This window comes from Mesoplodon mirus (assembly GCF_964341445.2).
Source record: "Mesoplodon mirus genome assembly, chromosome: 7".
Taxonomy (NCBI): Eukaryota; Metazoa; Chordata; class Mammalia; order Artiodactyla; family Ziphiidae; genus Mesoplodon; species Mesoplodon mirus.
In genome coordinates this window covers 25,853,880-25,871,979 of record NC_138983.1, presented here as the reverse complement: position 1 = coordinate 25,871,979, position 18,100 = coordinate 25,853,880, and the positions used below count along the sequence as shown (strand labels likewise).

Here is an 18,100-nt window from a genome sequence, read left to right as displayed (position 1 = left end):
GATCATGGTGTATGATCCTTTTAACGTGCTGCTGGATTTTGTTTGCTAGTATTTTGTTGAGGTTTTTTGCATCTATGTTCATCGGTGATATTGGCCTGTAGTTTTCTTTCTTTGTGACATCTTTGTCTGGTTTTGGTATCAGGGTGATGGTGGCCTTGTAGAATGAGTTTGGGAGTGTTCCTCCCTCTGCTGTATTTTGGAAAGGTTGGTTTATTTTTAAAAACTGCATGCCATTCAGTGATAGAATTGGCATCTTTTCTTGGGTCCTGTCTTATACGCCAAGGAGTTAATTCCTTAGGACCAGAAGTGGGTGGAGTAAGCTGAGATAGGAAAAGACAGCACGCTGAAGATGAGGGTTAAATAACCAATTCAAAACAGCTACGTTGAAAGTCCCACCCAGGAGCCTCCTCTTCGCAAAATACGTACCCATCAAAAGGTGCAGCATTAAGCTGTGGACGTCTGGGACATGTCCATGTGAATGGTTGTCTATTCGTTTAAAGATCATTTAAAGATCATAGGATTTTCTGCACTGCTTTACAAAACCCAAATGAAAGTCAGAGGAATGCCAGGCATGCATTTTTCTCTCTCCCTGGTTCCCCTGCGCTGATCCTGGTGGAGCCCGGGCATGTCCTGACAGTGAGGGTGGATGGAAGTAAAAGGGTGTTTGGGTGGCAGTTTCCTTTTTTCTTCTTTGACATTTCCCAGCTGAGATGTATGAAACAGCAAAAAATTTTTGCTTGTGTTTTTCAAAAGCCAGACAGTAGCTCTGAAAATTAGAGAAGAAAGGATTGGAAGCAGAGAGAGAGGACAGATGCTTTCAGGAGGAAAAGTGACCAGCCGGGCCATAAAGGGTGATGCCAAAAGCTCAGCTTCTCTGTAACCGGTGCCACACTGAATCTCGGAGATGGAGTTTTGGGTGAAGTAGAAGAGGATAGCTTCATTGCTTTGCCAGGCAAAGCGGAACACAGCAAGCTCCTGCCTCGAAAAACTATGTGTCCCAACCCGGGAGGAGTGTGCAGGGTCTGCATGCCTTTACTCTTGTCTCAGGTGGTCGGTCTCCTAATCTTGATGAGCTTCTCTGGTCCCTTTAATCTTGCCTCAGGTGGTTTCTTGGCTGCTCCTCCGTTGATTAGTAACTCTTGGAATCTGCCCTTTGGAACTCAGGGAAGGTCATGGAGGCTGGAGTCTTGCCTACAAGAAAGGGGGGACAAAAAGGCTTCTGTGCCCAGGAGCCCCACAGGGTCCTCCTCAGTTTCAAGGGGAGGGACGGAAGGGTGTTACTCTGCTAGAGCTGCCGTAACAAAGTACCCCAGGCTGGGGGAGCTTCAACAACAGGAATTTATTTTCTCATAACTCTAGAGACTGGAAGTCTAAAATCAAGGTGTCAGCTGGGTTGTTTTCTTCTGAGGTCTCTCTCATTGGCTTGTAGATGGCCATCTTCCCTCTGTGTATGTCTGTGTCTTAGTTTTCTCTTCTTTTTGCGGTACGCGGGCCTCTCACTGTCGTGGCCTCTCCCGCTGCGGAGCACAGGCTCCGGACGCGCAGGCTCAGCGGCCATGGCTCATGGGCCCAGCTGCTCCGCGGCATGTGGGATCTTCCCGGACCCGGGCACGAACCCGTGTCCCCTTCATCGGCAAGCGGACTCTCAACCACTGCGCCACCAGGGAAGCCCAGTTTTCTCTTCTTATAAGGACACCAGTCACTATAGGATTAGGCCGCACCCTGATGACCTCATTTTATCTTAATTGCCTCTTTAAAGGCCCTATCTCCAAATACAGTCGCATTCTGAGGTCCTGGGAGTTAAAACGTCAACATGTGAGTGGTGGGAGGACACAATTCAGCCCATTACAAGGAGGGAGGAAGATTTTGCAAGTCCTGGAAGATGTGCCTGAACAAGCAGCCCCTCCCAAACCTCCTTCCCCTGCCTGTCTCCTCCCTCCCTTGCTGTCCCAAGCAAACAGTAGATGGGCTGCTGCCTGGAATACTAACCAAGGAGCTTGGTGAAGCCTGCTCAAGATCTCTCCTAAATTGCAGAAAATTGCATTTCTTTCTCCCCTGCAAAGCCATGGATTTGTAGAGATTATTTTACCTGCTAAGAAGGCCAACTAAAGAAATGTTTAAAAAGGAAACAACAACAACCCACCAGAGTTTATGCTCAAGAGAGACAATGCAACACATGTTGGAAACCAGCAGGTTATGTAACATTTACAAAATCACCTTTCCTGCACAGGAAATGCTGTTTTTTAACTTGTAGACATTTCCTCCCTTCTCTTCACTTTTTTTTTCTTTTTCTTTTTTTCTTTTTTTAATTTTTATTATTATTTTTTTAATTAGTTTCTGCTTTATAACAAAGTGAATCAGTCATACATATACATCTGTTCCCACATCCCTTCCCTCATGCATCTCCCTCCCTCCCACCCTCCCCATCCCACCCCTCCAGGCGGTCACAAAGCACCGAGCTGATCTCCCTGTGCTCTGCGGCTTCACTTTTAAGGTTTACATTCAGTGGTCGAACATCCTGTCCTTGACAGACTCCTGTCTCATGCTTTCCTCATGTACCTGCGTCTTGCCCTGCCTCTGTTTTAGTGACATAACCTTAATAAAAAGCTCCATACATGGTCTTGTTTTCAGGATTCTTCTGGGACTTGACCCCTGCCCACTCACCTACGTATCCAACTTTGTTATCACTGTTGCTGCCTGTTGGTAATCAGCATACACTGTGGTACCCATCACTGTGTTTGGGGCTGATTGGATCAGTTGATTCGTGCTTGGGGGGGAAGAGGGGACAGGTCCAGGTCTCAGGATGACCCTGCTGCCTTCCCTTTGGCCCATAACCACTTTCTAGACCCATGGGCGGCCACCACCAACTTTAACCATCTTTTCCAGAAGGGGTAGGAGATTAGGAACTGAGAGATGAAGACAGCACTTGTTCAGACCTACAGTCCCTCGAATAACCTGTCTGCCCAGATATTCATCCTGGGCATCCTGTCTTCTGCTCATTGCTAACAGCCAAGAGGATTTGAAGCAACTTTTCTTCCTGTAATTTGTATTATAAAAGCCTAACATGTTTTCATCTGTTTTCCGACTAAACTTATATTAAATATGTTTTGGCACACTATCCACTTCTCCCCTCCCTGAGTGTGGGTCCCGCCGTGGTGGAAAATCACTGGCTTAGGGTGACTCCTGCAGCCCCTCTTTACAGAGTACCCAGGGGCTACCCTGCTCTCATGGATCCTGCAGTCAGGGGTGTATATATGAGGCGGGGTAGAAATGTACAGACTTAATATTGCTGCCTGACAGAGGTGAGAGCCCCTCTTACGTTTATTCATCTGTCTTTATTTCACCTACCAGAGTCAAAATATCCCAGACCCAGCAATTACAGGATTTCTTCTGGTCTCAGCTCTGCTACTGACTAACCTAGTGTGTCCTTGAGCAAGTCAACTTAGACCCACTAGGCATCACATGCTCACCTTTAGAATCAGGAAAAGATGTGAGCTGAGGACTGAGGTTCTTTTGGCTCTGAGTATGTGAGATTCAACCACGAATAAAACAACTTAACTTGAGTTCACTTGGCCTGATCGTTGGAATCTTAGAGCCCAGTGCAATTGTAAACAAAGAAGGAATGAGAGACCAGTGATGTTACAGTCACCAAATCTTCTGGACAAAGCTCGTAGGAACACAGCAGGGACTTGCCCACCTCCTCTGAGCTGAATCAGTGGTGGGTAAGGGTGGGTGGCCAGGGCCCTGGCTCATGTACTGAGGGGCTGCAGTCTTCCTGGGCCCCCGTGCCAGGGTCCAACCCCCACTACTGCTTCCGTGTCTCTGTGAGAGCTATGGGCACACACCTCTTTCCACTCCCTTCCAGGCGGGTAGAGAGGTCCAGGAGGCTGAGGTCCCCCGTGCTTCTCAGGGGAAAGGAAAGGAGCTACAGTCCTGGAACACAGCTCTGTGTTTTCCAGGCAATTCCTTCCTCTGGTGAGGATGTGTCTAGTGAAGCAGAAGGCGCGTTTGAGCAACAACAGCTACTGTTTATGGGCACCCCCCTCTCAAGTGCTTTATGGCACTATGCTGGAAGCATTTTTTTATAAAGTATACTGTTTTTTGCAATGATACAGTCAGGAGGAGCTTATGATAACCATGTTTTCTGATGAGGAACTGGGGCCCAGAGAAACTAGGCAACTTGCTCAAGACACTCGGTAAGGGGGCATCAGGATTCAAACCCAGGCCCCTGGCTCCAACCCTCAGCTCTTCCCCAGCTGTCTCCTGAGAAGGACACATCCTCTTTGCAAATAGAGCCACGAGGCATGAGGAAGCTGCCCAGTTGATTCCATGTAGCTCTGTGGCAGGTTCCCATGGCCTCCCGTACTTCACTGGAGGTATTTTTTCTCAATTTTAAAAACTGTGGTAAAATACACATAAAGTGTGATTTACCGTTTTAACCTTTTTTTAAAAAAATTTTATTTATCTATTTATTTATCTTTGGCTGCATTGGGTCTTCATTGCTCTGCCCGGGCTTTCTCTAGTTGGGATGAGTGGGGGCTGCTCTTCGTTGCGGTGTGCGGGCTTCTCATTGCAGTGACTTCTCTCTTTTTTTGTAATATCTTTATTGGAGTATAATTGCTTTACAATGGTGTGTAAGTTTTTGCTTTATAACAAAGTGAATCAGCTATACATATACATATATCCCCATATCTCCTCCTTCTTGCATCTCCCTCCCACCCCTCTAGGTGGTCACAAAGCACCGAGCTGATCTCCCTGTGCTATGCAGCTGCTTCCCACTAGCTATCTGTTTTACATTTGGTAGTGTATATATGTGCAATGGCTTCTCTTGTTGCGGAGCACGGGCTCTGGTCGTGCAGGCTTCAGTAGTTGAAGCATGCGGGCTCAGTAGTTGTGGCTCGCGGGCTCTAGAGCACAGGCTCAGCAGTTGTGGCGCACGGGCTTAGTTGCTCCACGGCATGTGGGATCTTCCCGGACCAGGGCTCGAACCCATGTCCCCTGCACTGGCAGGAGGATTCTTAACCACTGTGCCACCAGGGAAGCCCTTAACCATTTTTAAAGTGTACAATTCAGGGGCATTAAGTACATTCACAGTGTTGTGCAACCATCACCACTTCTTTGATGTCTGCCCTTGCATCATCTCTGGGATTCCTGTAAAGTAACCCATGATGGCATCCCTCGACCATCCTGTGTCCCCTCTCTTGCTCTTGTCCACCAGTTAGGAGAGACCAGTGTAGAAGTAATCCTTCAGCAGTTGGCGCCGTCCTTTTATGGGAGGGGGGTGTCTTTGAACGCGCAAGAACACGGGCTCTCCTTCTGGGGTCAGGAGGCTGGTCAGCCCTTCCTCAGCCTGACAGCTGTGTCAGGAGGGTTCCAAGGGGCCACAGTGGGAAGTGCAGGAGTGTTTTATCTTTGTTTGCAGGAGTTCTGCTGAGCTGGGAGTCCCTCATGAGGGCCCTGGAAGGAAAGCTGCTTTATGCCCTCCGTGGGGATTATTTAGCATTTGTGGTTGCAAAGAAATAATTTCTAAGACTCAGCTGTGGGTTTTATTTTTCTATTGATCGGTTTAAACATCGTTCTCAGTATCTCGTTGTCATCCGTTGCATGTTCTGGCCCTGTTAGAATGCCATCATAATAACAATGCCGTCTTTATATCCAAGCTATTGCCAGATCCCAGTAGACGGGTGGTATTAATGGTCCTTGGCTGGACTGTAGTAAGACAAACTCTGCTAAATGAAAAACCTTGTATTACATTCCCAGCCCATGTAAGTTTTGGTCTAAGAAGGTGAGAATTGCTTTTAGCATTTTTGTTTTCAGGGATGACTGTGTTTAGAGGGAGTGTTTGTGTGTTTGGGAAGAAGTGTGCTTCTCCCCAAGGGTCTCGGAGGAAGGGCTGGCTTTGGGGGTAGACAGCAAATGGCAGTCGCCCCCATAGTAATTGACCACAGCAGTCCTTGGATGGCTCTGATGTTCACTAAATTCTCTCCCATGCACCAGCCATTGCCTGGAATTCCATCACCAACGCCTTACCCATTGATTACAGATACCCTGGATGTGGATGAAGCCCAGAAGTGAAGGGGGGATGGAAAGACAGGGTTTCATTTGCCTTCCGCACACCAGGCTCTATGCTAAGCTGCTCTATACATCTTATTTCATCTCAACCTTAAAGCCCACTAGAAATATATTTGCTGTGATGTAGCCCTTCTTATTCCGTTTTACAGAAAAGGACTTGGACTCTGAGAGGGCCGGTGGTTTGCCCAAAGTCCCCCAACTGGCAAGGGCCAGCACTGAGAGAGCCCACTCTTTGTATCCACGATCCTGCTCTCAAGTGAGAGAGACTCCAGGGGCCCTGGGCAGCTTTAGGGGTGAGCCCTGAAAGGACCCCATTGAGGAGAGAGGGATGAGGACACCGAACAGGGCGGTTTGCCCATGCGGAAGGGGCTGAGTTGCAGGATGGAGCTTAGATTTCTCACCAAAGCTGTTGGGAAGGAAAAGTAAAATCAGGGTAGCGCTGAGCCAGGGCTTCTGAGTGGGAACCACCAAAAGTCCAAGTAGTTGTACCCATTAGCGATGCTGTATTCCCATATGGACTCTGACAACACGTACTTTCTTAAATAAGGTTGGGACCTAATACAGCAGCGTTACACCTGTCACAGCTTGTGAAGGACAGAGTGCATGCTTTGGGGTTCCACACGCTTGGGTTTGAGCCCTGGCTTTGCTGATTACTAGCTGTGTGACCTTAGACAAGTCACTTAACCTTTTCAGCATCTCGAACAGGTCAATAGCGATTCCTAACTCCTGGGGCTGATGTGAGGGTAAAGTGAGGGAAGGATAGCCAAACCCTAACATGGGGTCGGGCCCATGGCCCTTAGTGGCTGGTGGGGGCCAGCGGTGGCGGCTGTGGTTCTGAGTCAGCAGGCAGCCTCTCCTCTGACAGCCCCTCTGTGTCCTGTGTCCACAGTGCTGCAGGGCGTGGACAGTTCCCTGGTGGGCCTGCACAACCAAAGCTTCGCCCGGGTCATGGAGCAGCGCCTGGCCCAGCTGTTCATGATGTCCCAGCAACAAGGCCGGCGGTTTAAACGGGCCACCACCCTGGGAAGCTACACCGTGCAGGTGGGTGTGCGCAAAGTCAGGGGGGTCTTATAAGAAGGGTGTGGAAATGTGCTTCCTGAGCCTAAGAAAACCATGCTGCGTGCCAAGGAGCACTCACGTTGCAAGCTGGTGAGGCCGGTTAATCCACACTGCTCTTAGGTTTTGGGAGGGGGTGACAGTCATAGTCATCGAAATCATGAAGGAGGGTGGGAGCTGCTCTCCCGACTACTAGACTGTAGGGAAAGGAGGTCTCGGAAGAAATGCTGCCCACGTGCACATAGTTATTAAACAAAAGGCTATTAGTAGGCAAGGGCAACTCCTCTGCATCCTGTCCTGGAGGCTGGATGACATCCCAGCCTTCAGGCCTCTCAGCACCATGACTGTGATCAGCAGAGACACCGATCAGCCTTACAGGTGTGGGGTTCTGTTAGCCTTGTCGAATCCGTTTCAACAGATAGCGCCCTCTACGTTGATAATGGACACGTGACCACACAGGGATTCAGGGTAGGGAGCTGTAGCAGACACTAATGGTGCCCCGCCCAAACCCCCTTATAATTTCTATGATGAATGCTGATGAACTTCCAGCATCTCTTTATTGATGGGCTGCTCTTGAGATGCCAGAACGTACTTTGCCCAGCCACGGCTGGCCGGAAGTGTCTGGGAATTCACCAGTGGTGGAGGTATAAATACCACAGCTCTCTTGCTTCTTGGCTGGGAGGATTCTGAAATGTCTGCTTTAGGATCATTGCCAGAGCTTTCCCACAGAGAATTAAGCTTTAGTTTCCCGCTCTGGTGACTGGCTTCATAATGCATCCCTTGTTAGCTCCCTTCCACCCCCTGTCAGTTCCCTGCATCTCTCCAATAAATTACAAGCATTCAATTCATCTCAGAGTCTGCTTCAGAGGGAACCCAGTAGCCATCCTGAGGGTAGAGGCTCTAAGCCTCTCTAGATTCTTTATCCAGTTCAAGCAAGAGTGGGAGTGTCTATAGCATGTTCTGGCCAATCCACATATCTTGAGTACCACTAATTTCACCAAAAGAGAACCCATTTCTAACATTTGTTATGCTAATTAACAAGCTCTCTTGAGCAAGGTATCAAATTACAGAAGTGCTTCTGGTAGTTGCCTCTAGGAAGTGGACTTCTTATTTTCTGGGATCTAGTCCACTGCCCCTGGATTGGTAATTGACCACATCTAGTGTGTAACTTAACCCAAACACACATGCGTGGTGTCTCACTGTCTAAGAGGAAGCTTTAAAGGAAATTGCAGACATTACCACAGTGTCTGCAGATCATGTCCCCAGGCAATCTTGGAAGTACAAACAACCCATCTTCTGGAACACACTTCCCTGTGTTAGTCAACATCACGCCCCTGAGGGAGACTCCAGGTCCCCCGTTCGCAGCTGGTGAATTTGGCCTCTTGTCCTATTGGATATTGCTTTGGTTCTAAAAACCTTTGTGGTCTGAGACAGCCTTGTCATGAGGTAAAGCGATAGTTAATTTCATGTGCCAGGTTTGTGATTTCCCTTCTGTGGGTCCACATGAGCCCTATAATTCACACTTTTCCAAATGACAGAAAGGAAGTTGCTGGGATTGACAGTTGAAATGGGATTTGCCTCAGCTGAAGGGGAGGAAAGAATCACCCTACACTCCTGGTGTTATTTGTAAACCTAAGAAACCCAGCACATTCTAAGTGTCTAAAAGAGCCCAGTGAGATGCTGTTTCCTCTTTTTTTTCTGAGTACTCAGTGTGCTTGGTCCCTTTCGTTGCCTGGAAAGCCTGAGTGAAGTAAGTAGGGGTTTATTTCTGCAAATCCCCAATTTACCGAGGCTGTAGACCACCTTCCAACATCATCCTTGGAGAAATTTGGTAAGAAGAATTTGCTATTAAATTGAAATTGAGCCAAGTTATTAGATACTTGAATGTTCATTCACCTTGTACCTGGTTATACTAACGCTCTCCCTACCTCCTCTCCCACTGGGGACAAAAATAACACCCCCAAGTTTCCCAAATAAAATTCACTCTACATAGCTTATATCATCCTTCACCCAGAGAAGTCTTTCGTCTTGGCTCAGATCATTTGTAAAGATGAGCCACCTTCATGAATATGGAGATTTTAATGTCTAGAATCTAAAGATATTTCTCTAGTGGATGTATGCGAAAAACTGAGTCCAAAGAAGATATACATATGACCAGTAAGCATTTTTAAACACTTAACTCTTGTCATCAAAGTAATGCAAGTTTTAACTACCACAAGATGCCATTTTCAAGATGAGTAAAATGGTACTACCCCGTGTTGATGAGGATGCAGTGAAGTGGGCACCCTCAAACACAGTAAATGGATATGACCTTGCTGGAGGGCAGGTGAGCAATTCAGACAAGAATCTTTTAGATGGTCACAACATTACTCCTAGAAATTCATTTCGAGGAGATAGAGGTGAACACAAAGATGAAAGGGTAAGAGCAGTGTTTCTCAGAGGGTGTCCAGAAAATGACTCTATAAGGTGCCCAGAGGCAAAGGGGCTTTCTGGCCAGGTCAGTTTGGGCAAGGCTGCATCCTGTAGAATGTTCTTGAAGATTCCAAAGGCATATTGGCATACCAAAGACTCTAAAAAAACCTGCAGGTAAAGAAATCTCCTTAACTTTCTTCAATATACTGGTTTCTACATTTAAATGCCAATAAGACCCTTGTTTATAATAATATCTACATTTCCCCAACATTTTATTATAAGCATTTTCAAACTCACAGAAAAGTTGAAAAAATTATGACGTAAGCACCCATTTACTCACCATCTAGGTTCTACAATTAACAGTGTATTATGTTACTGTTTTATATTTGATAACATATCATTTCCATACCGTAGATCAGTTTGGACTGTTCTAGAACCTCATATAAGTGGAATCCTACAGTATATTCTCTGTTGTATAAGGCTTTTTTGACTCTGTAGTGTTTTTGAGATTCATCCATGTTGTTCTTTTATTCAGTAGTGTATTCCTTTTTATTGCTGAATAATATTCCCTTGTATGAAATATACTACTGTTTGTTTATCCATGCTTCTGTTGATGGACACCTGGGCTTTTCCCAATTTTTAGCTATTATAAACAAAGCTTCTATGAGCCTCTTCTGCAGGTCTTTCCATGGCCATGTGCTTTCCATTTCTCTTGGGTATGTAGGAGTGGAATTCCTGGGTCATAGAGTTGGTGTATGTGAGTTCTATGAGAGACTGCCAGACCTTTTCTCAAAGTGTACAGTTTGATTCTGCCACTCCCACCAACCAGATGTGGAGTTACCCCACCTCCTCATCAACACGATGTGGTCAGCCCTTCTTATTTTAGCCATTCTGGTGGTTCATAATGATGACTTGTGGTTTTAAATTGAATTTCCTCATTGAGCATTTAAAAAATATGCTTATTGGCCATTCAGATATCTTCCTTTGTGAAGTGTCTAGTCAGACTTTTTTAAAACCCATTTTTTATAGGGTTGTAGTAATATTTATTTTAATTGTTATTTATAGCATACACACATAGGAGCATACAAATATGTAGAGTTTAAAGAACACTAGTAAAAAAGAACCCACAACCCAAAGAGTAAGAACATTACTGTTACCTTATCCCAGAAGCCTTTTCTGTGTCTTTTCTGATTATACATACTCACTTCCTTCCCGTCAGAGTTGACTGTGCTTCTGAATTTTGTATTAAATCACACCTGTGTTTTCTGTATAGATTTTACCATCCTCATGTGTATCCTTAAGTAGTACATCATTCGGTTTTGCATTTTATATTCTGTAATTTGTTTCTTTTGCTCCACATCAGGCTTTTATATTCACCCATATTGATACAAAGAGCCATAGTTCATTTACATGACTCTATAATATTGCATTGGGTGACTGTACCATAACTCATGTATCCATCCTTCTGTTACTGAATTCTGAATTTTCAGATTTTTTTGCTATGATATGAACAATGCTGCTATAAACATTTTTGTAACATCTTTTAATATCCTGTGAAACTCGTAATCTGTAATGTACACTTTGGAAAATACTATATTACGCCATAATGTTTATCGATGGTTAATTACACTAGTAAAAAGTTGAAAACAACCTAAATGTTTAAAAATGAAGGGTTAGTTAGGTTTATGAGACATGCATACGGTAGAACATTATGTAGGTTTTAAATTTATATTTTATGTATTTATAATGACTATCAATTGTTAGTTACAATGCTGAAAAGTGAGTAACAATTTAAGTGTTCAACAATAAAGGATTGGCTAAGTTTATGAGGCATGCCTTGGAATGCCATGTAGAAATTAACATTTATGCTTTTGTTATATTTAAGCCCACTATGGATGCAAGTAAAAATGGCAATATATAATACTATACAGAGAGTATGATAAATAATTTTTTTAAATGATAAATCAAAGGCCTGTGTGGAAAAAACAAAGAATAGAAGCAAATACTCCAAAATGGTTATAGTAATTAGCTTGTGGTGGAAGGATTCCAGACTGTTTTTATTTTATTTCATTTCTCGATGCTTTTTTGTATTTTCAGATTTCCTGTAGTGACTATGTATAACTTGTACAGTGAGAAAAAGCAACAAAGGTTATTTTAGAAAAAGAGCTTTGAGTCTCCAAGTACTGCTTTTATCAGAGTTCTTTTGAATGGCAGACATATAAGTTCATTTTTTTTTCCTCTCTGGCAATTGCAGGAATTTGAAATTAGAAATCTTGTTTGAGAATAACCTAACATGCCCTGAATTAATGTGGAGGCCTAGTTTCAAATGAGGCCAGAGTTCTCTGGAGGCTGGAAGACATCACCATTTCAGCGTTTCCTTCTCCAGCCTGAAACTGCTCTTTCCAGATGTTTATATTTTCAAAACCCTTTTCTCCTCACTGCCTCCCTCCTCCAGCCATAGCAGGGTTTCTTGAGACGTTGGTGTTAGGGAGGTATGCGAAGGGTGATGTCTAAAATATACGTCATGGGTCCACTTAGCCACGGAAGGCTTCGCAGTTGGGAGACAGCCTGCTGATTGCCCAGGTGATTGCAGAGTTGATGCAAGATGCCCTGTAAACATGGCCTGTCTTTTTCTGAAAGATGGTAAAGATGCAGAGGGTGCCAGGACCCAAGGACCCTGCGGAGCTGACTTACTACACCCTGTACAATGGGAAGCCTTTGCTGGGGACTGCAGCTGCCAAGATCTTGAGCACCATTGACTCCCAAAGGATGGCCTTGACCCTGCATCACGTTGTCCTTCTGCAAGCTGACCGTAAGGGGATAACCTTTCCATTCATTCATTTTTAAATTTTTAATAAATTTATTTATTTATTTTGGCTGTGTTGGGTCTTCGTTGCTGCGTGCGGGCTTTCTCTAGTTGCGGCGAGTGGGGGCTACTCTTTGTTGCGGTGCGTGGGCTTCTCATGGTGGTGGCTTCTCTTGTGGAGCGTGGGCTGTAGGCGTGCGGGCTTCAGTGGTTGTGGCACATGCGCTCAGTAGTTGTGGCTCACGGGCTCTAGAGTGCAGGCTCTGTTGTGGCGCTTGGGCTTAGTTGCTCTGCGGCGTGTAGGATCTTCCCAGACCAGGGCTTGAACCTGTGTCCCCTGCACTGGCAGGCAGATTCTTAACCACTGCGCCACCAGGGAAGTCCCATCATTCGTTATTTTTAATACCAGTAAATGTTTCCTGAATCACTTGGATGTTATTAGACCCAGAGCTAAACATACTTCTGTTCTAGAAGGTTCTCAAATCAACCAGTTGTTTCCTGTGTTGTTTGAAGCAATAAGTTTTGGGTAAGGGATATGTTTTGGCTACTAGGACGATGATAATACTGCTTTTCCCCAGGTCCTATCCTCTCTTCCTCCTCAGTATAATCTTGTGAACAGTTAGACAGATCACCACAGCTGAGATGGTATATGTCTGCTGGGGAATTAAAGGTAATTTCATTCAGTAAGCTTTGTAGAGTCCTGCATGAACTGTGTTCAGTGCTGGAGGACATATAGAAGTGGGCAAGTCCCAATCACTGCCTTTAAGGAGCAGAGAAGGTGTTTATGCAGATATAAAGGCATAGAATGCAGGAATGCTTTGAGGAGACAATGTGATAGATACAGGGCTCAACCGAGGGACAGATTGCTCTGGAGCAGCATCCGGGAAGGATGAACAGAGAAAGGATATGAAACATAACAGCTGCCTCTTTGAGGACCCTCCCCTGGCAGCTACTATGCTTGTTGCTTTACGTAGATTTTCTCAATTTCTCTGGGGCAACTTTATTCAGCTCCAAATTACAGATGAGGAAACCTAGGCTCAGAAAAGTTAACTAACTTGCGCAACATCACAGAACTAGTACTTGAGTTGCCAAGATACAAATCTGGATCTGTTTGACTTCAAAAGTGTGTTCTTAACTGTATTGCATGCTACAGTTTCAGCAGAGGGAGAGGAGGATGTACTGTCCAGAAAGAGGGAGCAGCAGAAGCAATAGAAGGGAGGTGAAAAGTACCAAGGGTGCTTGAAAAAAAGGAGTTCAAGTTGCCTGGAGTGCAGAAGCTTGAGGAGGAGATGATGGGATTAGAAACGAGCATTGCTTAGGAGACTCAGGCGTTGGATGGCAGGGGAGGGAGATTGTACATGATGTGATTGGCTGTGGGGAGCTGTTGGACATTTCTGAGCAGGGGAGTAGTATCACTGGAAGTATCCATTATCTAGGGAGGTTAATCTGTCGGCAGTGTCCAGGATGAGAGGGGGCAGGACTAATGAGGCTCCCTGGCGGCCCAGGCACTGGGGCCCCAAAAAAGGGCTGTGAAGGCAGCAAGGGGAGAGAGGGTTGATGAAGATGAGAGCTTGTGTGGTAGAAATATTAGATTCGACAGCACACCGAGCATACAGGGCCTGGAAGGTCCTCTCCCGTTGATCTCCTAGTTGGTGTCCACGTTCCTTTAGGAACCTGACGCCTGGCTCATGGTTTTCCTCTCCTCCTCGTCTCCTGCCTTCGTCTGGAGTAGGTGTGGCTTCCACAGGGATGGTCCAGCCCACATGTTGTTACGGCCCTCACTTCTCGGCCAGCACATCCTCACGGACACACCTTTGCCTGGAAATGATGGTCACCCTCTACAATCTTGTCTTTGAAATGACTTTTTTTTTTTTTTTTTTTTTGCGGTACGCGGGCCTCTCACTATTGTGGCCTCTCCCTGTTGTGATCCTCCCGGACCGGGACACGAACCCGTGTCCCTTTCATCGGCAGGCGGACTCTCAACCACTGCGCCACCAGGGAAGCCCCCTGAAATGACTTTTTAACCAAGATTCTCCTCCTTTGCGCCTCTGTCCTTCCCTCCCCGTGGGCTCTGTTCCATCTCTGGGCAGCTCAACTACTAGCTTCATCAGTTTTACTGCATCTTCTTTATGTGGGTTCCCCAGGGCTCCATTCTCGGCTCTTTCTCCGTCTCTCCAGGTAGAGAATGAATTGTAGAGGACTGGGGTGAAAACCATTGTAGGTGCCCAGGTGAGAGGGGAAGGTGTCCGAGGTGGAGACTCAGAGAAGTGGTTGGATTCGGGATATGTTTGGAGACAGAGCTGATGGGCAAGGTAATGGAGTGTGTGCATGGCAGGAGGGGGGGCGCTGGAGGACTCAAGGGTGACTCCCAGGTGTTTGCTTGAGCACTGGTTGTGGTGTCATTTGTTGAGATGCAGAAGGTGCAGGAGAGGAGGAGGCTTAGTGGGGCTGCAGTGGCAGTGGGGGGGATGGAGTTGAGAGTTTGCGTTTGGACATGTGAGCTTACACATTCAGGGAGAGCTCAGGAGATAGGAACTCGGCAGTCAGCAACACAGGTGACATTTAGAGCTAAGGGAGTAGGTAAGATTAACCAGATTTGCCTTGATCGAGAACTAAAGAGAAGAGGGTAAAAATTCAGGCCCAGGGCATCCACATGAGGGAAGAACTGGAGCCGGCAAAGGACCCTGAGAAGGAGCATCCGGGGAAATGGAGGAGGTGGTGTCTAGAAATAAGTGAAGAAAGTGAATGTCCCGGGAGGGAGGGAGCTGCTGCGTCATCTTCTGTTCTGGAAGGATGGAGATGAAGTGAATTTGGTAAACTGGAGTTCGGTGGTGACCTTGGCAGGAGGGGTTTCCAGGAAGAGGTGGTGGAGACAGCTTGGCTGGAGTGGACCCAGGAGAGGGTGGAGGTGGGGAAGCGGTGACAGCAAAGGGAGAAGATTAATGGGACAGTTGCTGGAGGGGCATGTGGGAGATATTGGGGTATGTTTGAATATTATGGGTGACTAATAGCAAGGGAGAAATTGACGATGCAGAAGAGAGACGAACACTGCAGGGGTGAAGTCCATACGTGCTCGAGGGGGTGGCACAGGTGGAGGGTTCAGACTCAGTGAGGAACAGGGACGGATCAATCTTTTGCACCAGGAAGGAAAGCAGAGTACAGGGATGTGGGTGTCGGTCCGGGGGTACACTTGGTAATGGAAGCCTGAGGATGCTTCTGTGGTTGTTTCTGCTCTCTTGGGGCATAATGAAGTTGGCAGCTGAGGTTGAGATTGTGTGTGTAGGGGGGGCATTTGAGCAAGTGCAGTAGTACACACTGAGCATCAGCAAACCGATGAGAGAAACACCGTGAGATTGGCAAGGCTCCCCTCCTCCCGGGTCCTCACTGCTATGTTCAGACCATTTCTTCTATTCTTTCAAAATTCTAGATGCTTTGAACTGCCCCTTCCTCACTGTAGTCACCTCTAGAACCCAGGCTGACCCCCATCATCCTGGTTCATCGTCTCTTCCTCTCCATCGCTTCTCCTGTCCCAACCCATCCTCTACTTTGAGGTCAGTTCCTTGACCTCCTCACATCTACTCTAGGCCTTGTGGTACTTGGGAAGGGGCACAAATGGGAGAGCTGGCCTTATTTAGAGCAAGAGGTGAATGGAGTGTCAGGAGGAGAGGTAAGGGGACTTTGCTGATGGAAATGGATGGGAACAGTGGAAGGTCTGAGAGCATGGGCAGGAGAGAGCAATCCCATCCAATTAGAAGGCGCATGGAGCCTTCTGGAAATGAGAGTCGAGGGGTCATCTAGGGGTGACCTTAGAGGTTTGACTGGCTCGGAGAGCCAGGATTCAAACTCTGTTCTGCCTGGCTCCAGAGCTGCTAGCCCTCAACCCTACTTCTTTGTTTCCTTCAAATCCACCTGGCTCTCTCGGTTCCCTTCTAGAGTAACTCACAAACTGTTTCCTCTTCTCCATTTCATCATTATCTCCTCTTGGACTTGGCAGGTGCTTCCCAAGTGACTCAGCCTCAGCCTATTTGCCACTAGTGTACCATCCACACTGTAATTAGAGCCATTATAATAAACACAGGTTCTGGTTTACATCTACTCCATTTAAAAAATATTTGGTGGCTCTCTGCTGTTCACAGAATAAAATCCAATCTTCTTAAAGTGGGTCTTTGAAGCCTTTCACAACAGGTGCTCAGCAAATGTTCAGGGCCCTTGACAACCTGGTCTCCAGGCTTCTTTCCCAGCCGTACGGCTACTCTTCTCTCCTTCAAACCTAATGCTTCAGCCACACGGGTAGATTCATTCTTCACATTTCCTATGCCTCTGAAGCCTCCCCTGACCCCTGAAGCATGACCCCTCCCCGAAGTTTCCCTAGTTCCAGGGGCCTGCATTGCCCTTATCACACTGGGCAAATGAGTTGTTTTCTCGCTTTTCTCCCTCATGAGCTCTTTAAAAGCAGGTACCCCATCTCGTTCCTTTTTGAATATCCAGCCCCAGCTACTGCCTGGCTCTGTCTTTGTGAAGGCAAAGGACCCACTTTTGCTAAATGCCTCTGCCAGGCCCTGAGTGAGGCACGTGGTTGGAAGACACCATAGCAGAGCAGTTGAGAGCAGAGCCTTTGTAATAAGACCGAAGACAAATGAATGACCCTCTGACCTATATTTTCCTCATACGTAAAATGGTGATATCAAAAACACTGACCTGGTAGAGCTACTGGGGGATTAAATAAGATAATTATTGCATATAGAGGGTTTAGGACCATTTACTACGTGTCTATTAGGCACGTAGTAAATGGTAGCTGAGTGTCTCATTTATCCATAAGGTAGAAGGACTCGAGGAGAGGCAATGAAGAAGGAAAGGAGATTGGAAGGTTAAGAGCCTATATAATTCAGAGAATAGGGTGCTTTTAATGAAATTAGAGAGGGGGTTAGAGTGGAGAAGCACTTTTAGGAAGGAGAAGGTGATTTATTCAGTTTGGGCCATGTGGAGTTTAGGTGATGAGCTATTAAGGGGTGCCATGGGGGTATTGAGGGCTGAGGTTAGGAAAGTTGTTGGAAATCCAAGCCTGGATCCCAGGAGAGAGGCCAAAGTTAACACTATGGATTTTGAGAACATTGTAGATACAGGATAGAATTTAAATCCTGGAGAAAATTCGAGTCCTGGAGGGAGTATAGCTAGATGACAGACCCTGGGAAATGCCTCCATCCCAGGATCAGATGAGGAGGACACTGAGGCCAGTGAAGAATAGGAGAAACAGAGAGGTTTTCAATCCCATCTTCTCCTAATAGCTTTGAAATCAGCCTGAGATGTGAACCTGAGGTCAGCACTTTGAGTAGAGAGTCATGGTGTGGAACAGACACCTTGTCCCTCTGAAGGTAGAGTGTAGCGTTCTGTGTGTTCCAGTGTCTTCTAAATCGCTAGGTCTAGGCCGATGTGCGGTGCCCTACAGTGGAATATATGTTGCCCACTCTACCCACGTCATCTCTGGGTAATGGGGCAGCAATGACTTCTAAAGAAGCAACTGCATTCCCGATGGAGGTTTTCATCCACTCCCTTTGCAGGATCTGGAGTGAGAGGCCCCTCAGAGAGGTTACCCAGCTGATGGAGTAGGGAAAACTCTCCCCATGCAGAAGCAGTCCAGGGCGGGAATTGGTTAACCTTACATGGCCATCAGAAATTTATCTCAAAAAAATATCACTTAAAGAAAGCCACAGACTGACCCTTTGGTGAAGGGAACTCTCATTCATTCCTTCAACA

The 18,100-nt window shown here is 46.4% G+C and overlaps 1 protein-coding gene across 2 annotated transcripts in view; it reads left to right on the top strand.

Moving 5' to 3' along the window:
* Positions 1–18,100, top strand: part of KIAA1549L (KIAA1549 like) — a gene marked incomplete at both ends in the record, with an annotated part of 280,146 nt that overhangs the window by 167,797 nt on the left and 94,249 nt on the right. For both annotated transcript variants that reach the window (XM_082627296.1, XM_082627295.1), the window contains 2 exons: positions 6,962–7,113; positions 12,181–12,352. In XM_082627296.1, the coding sequence (XP_082483422.1) occupies positions 6,962–7,113; positions 12,181–12,352 (324 nt within the window). The remainder of the gene's footprint in view (positions 1–6,961; positions 7,114–12,180; positions 12,353–18,100) is intronic.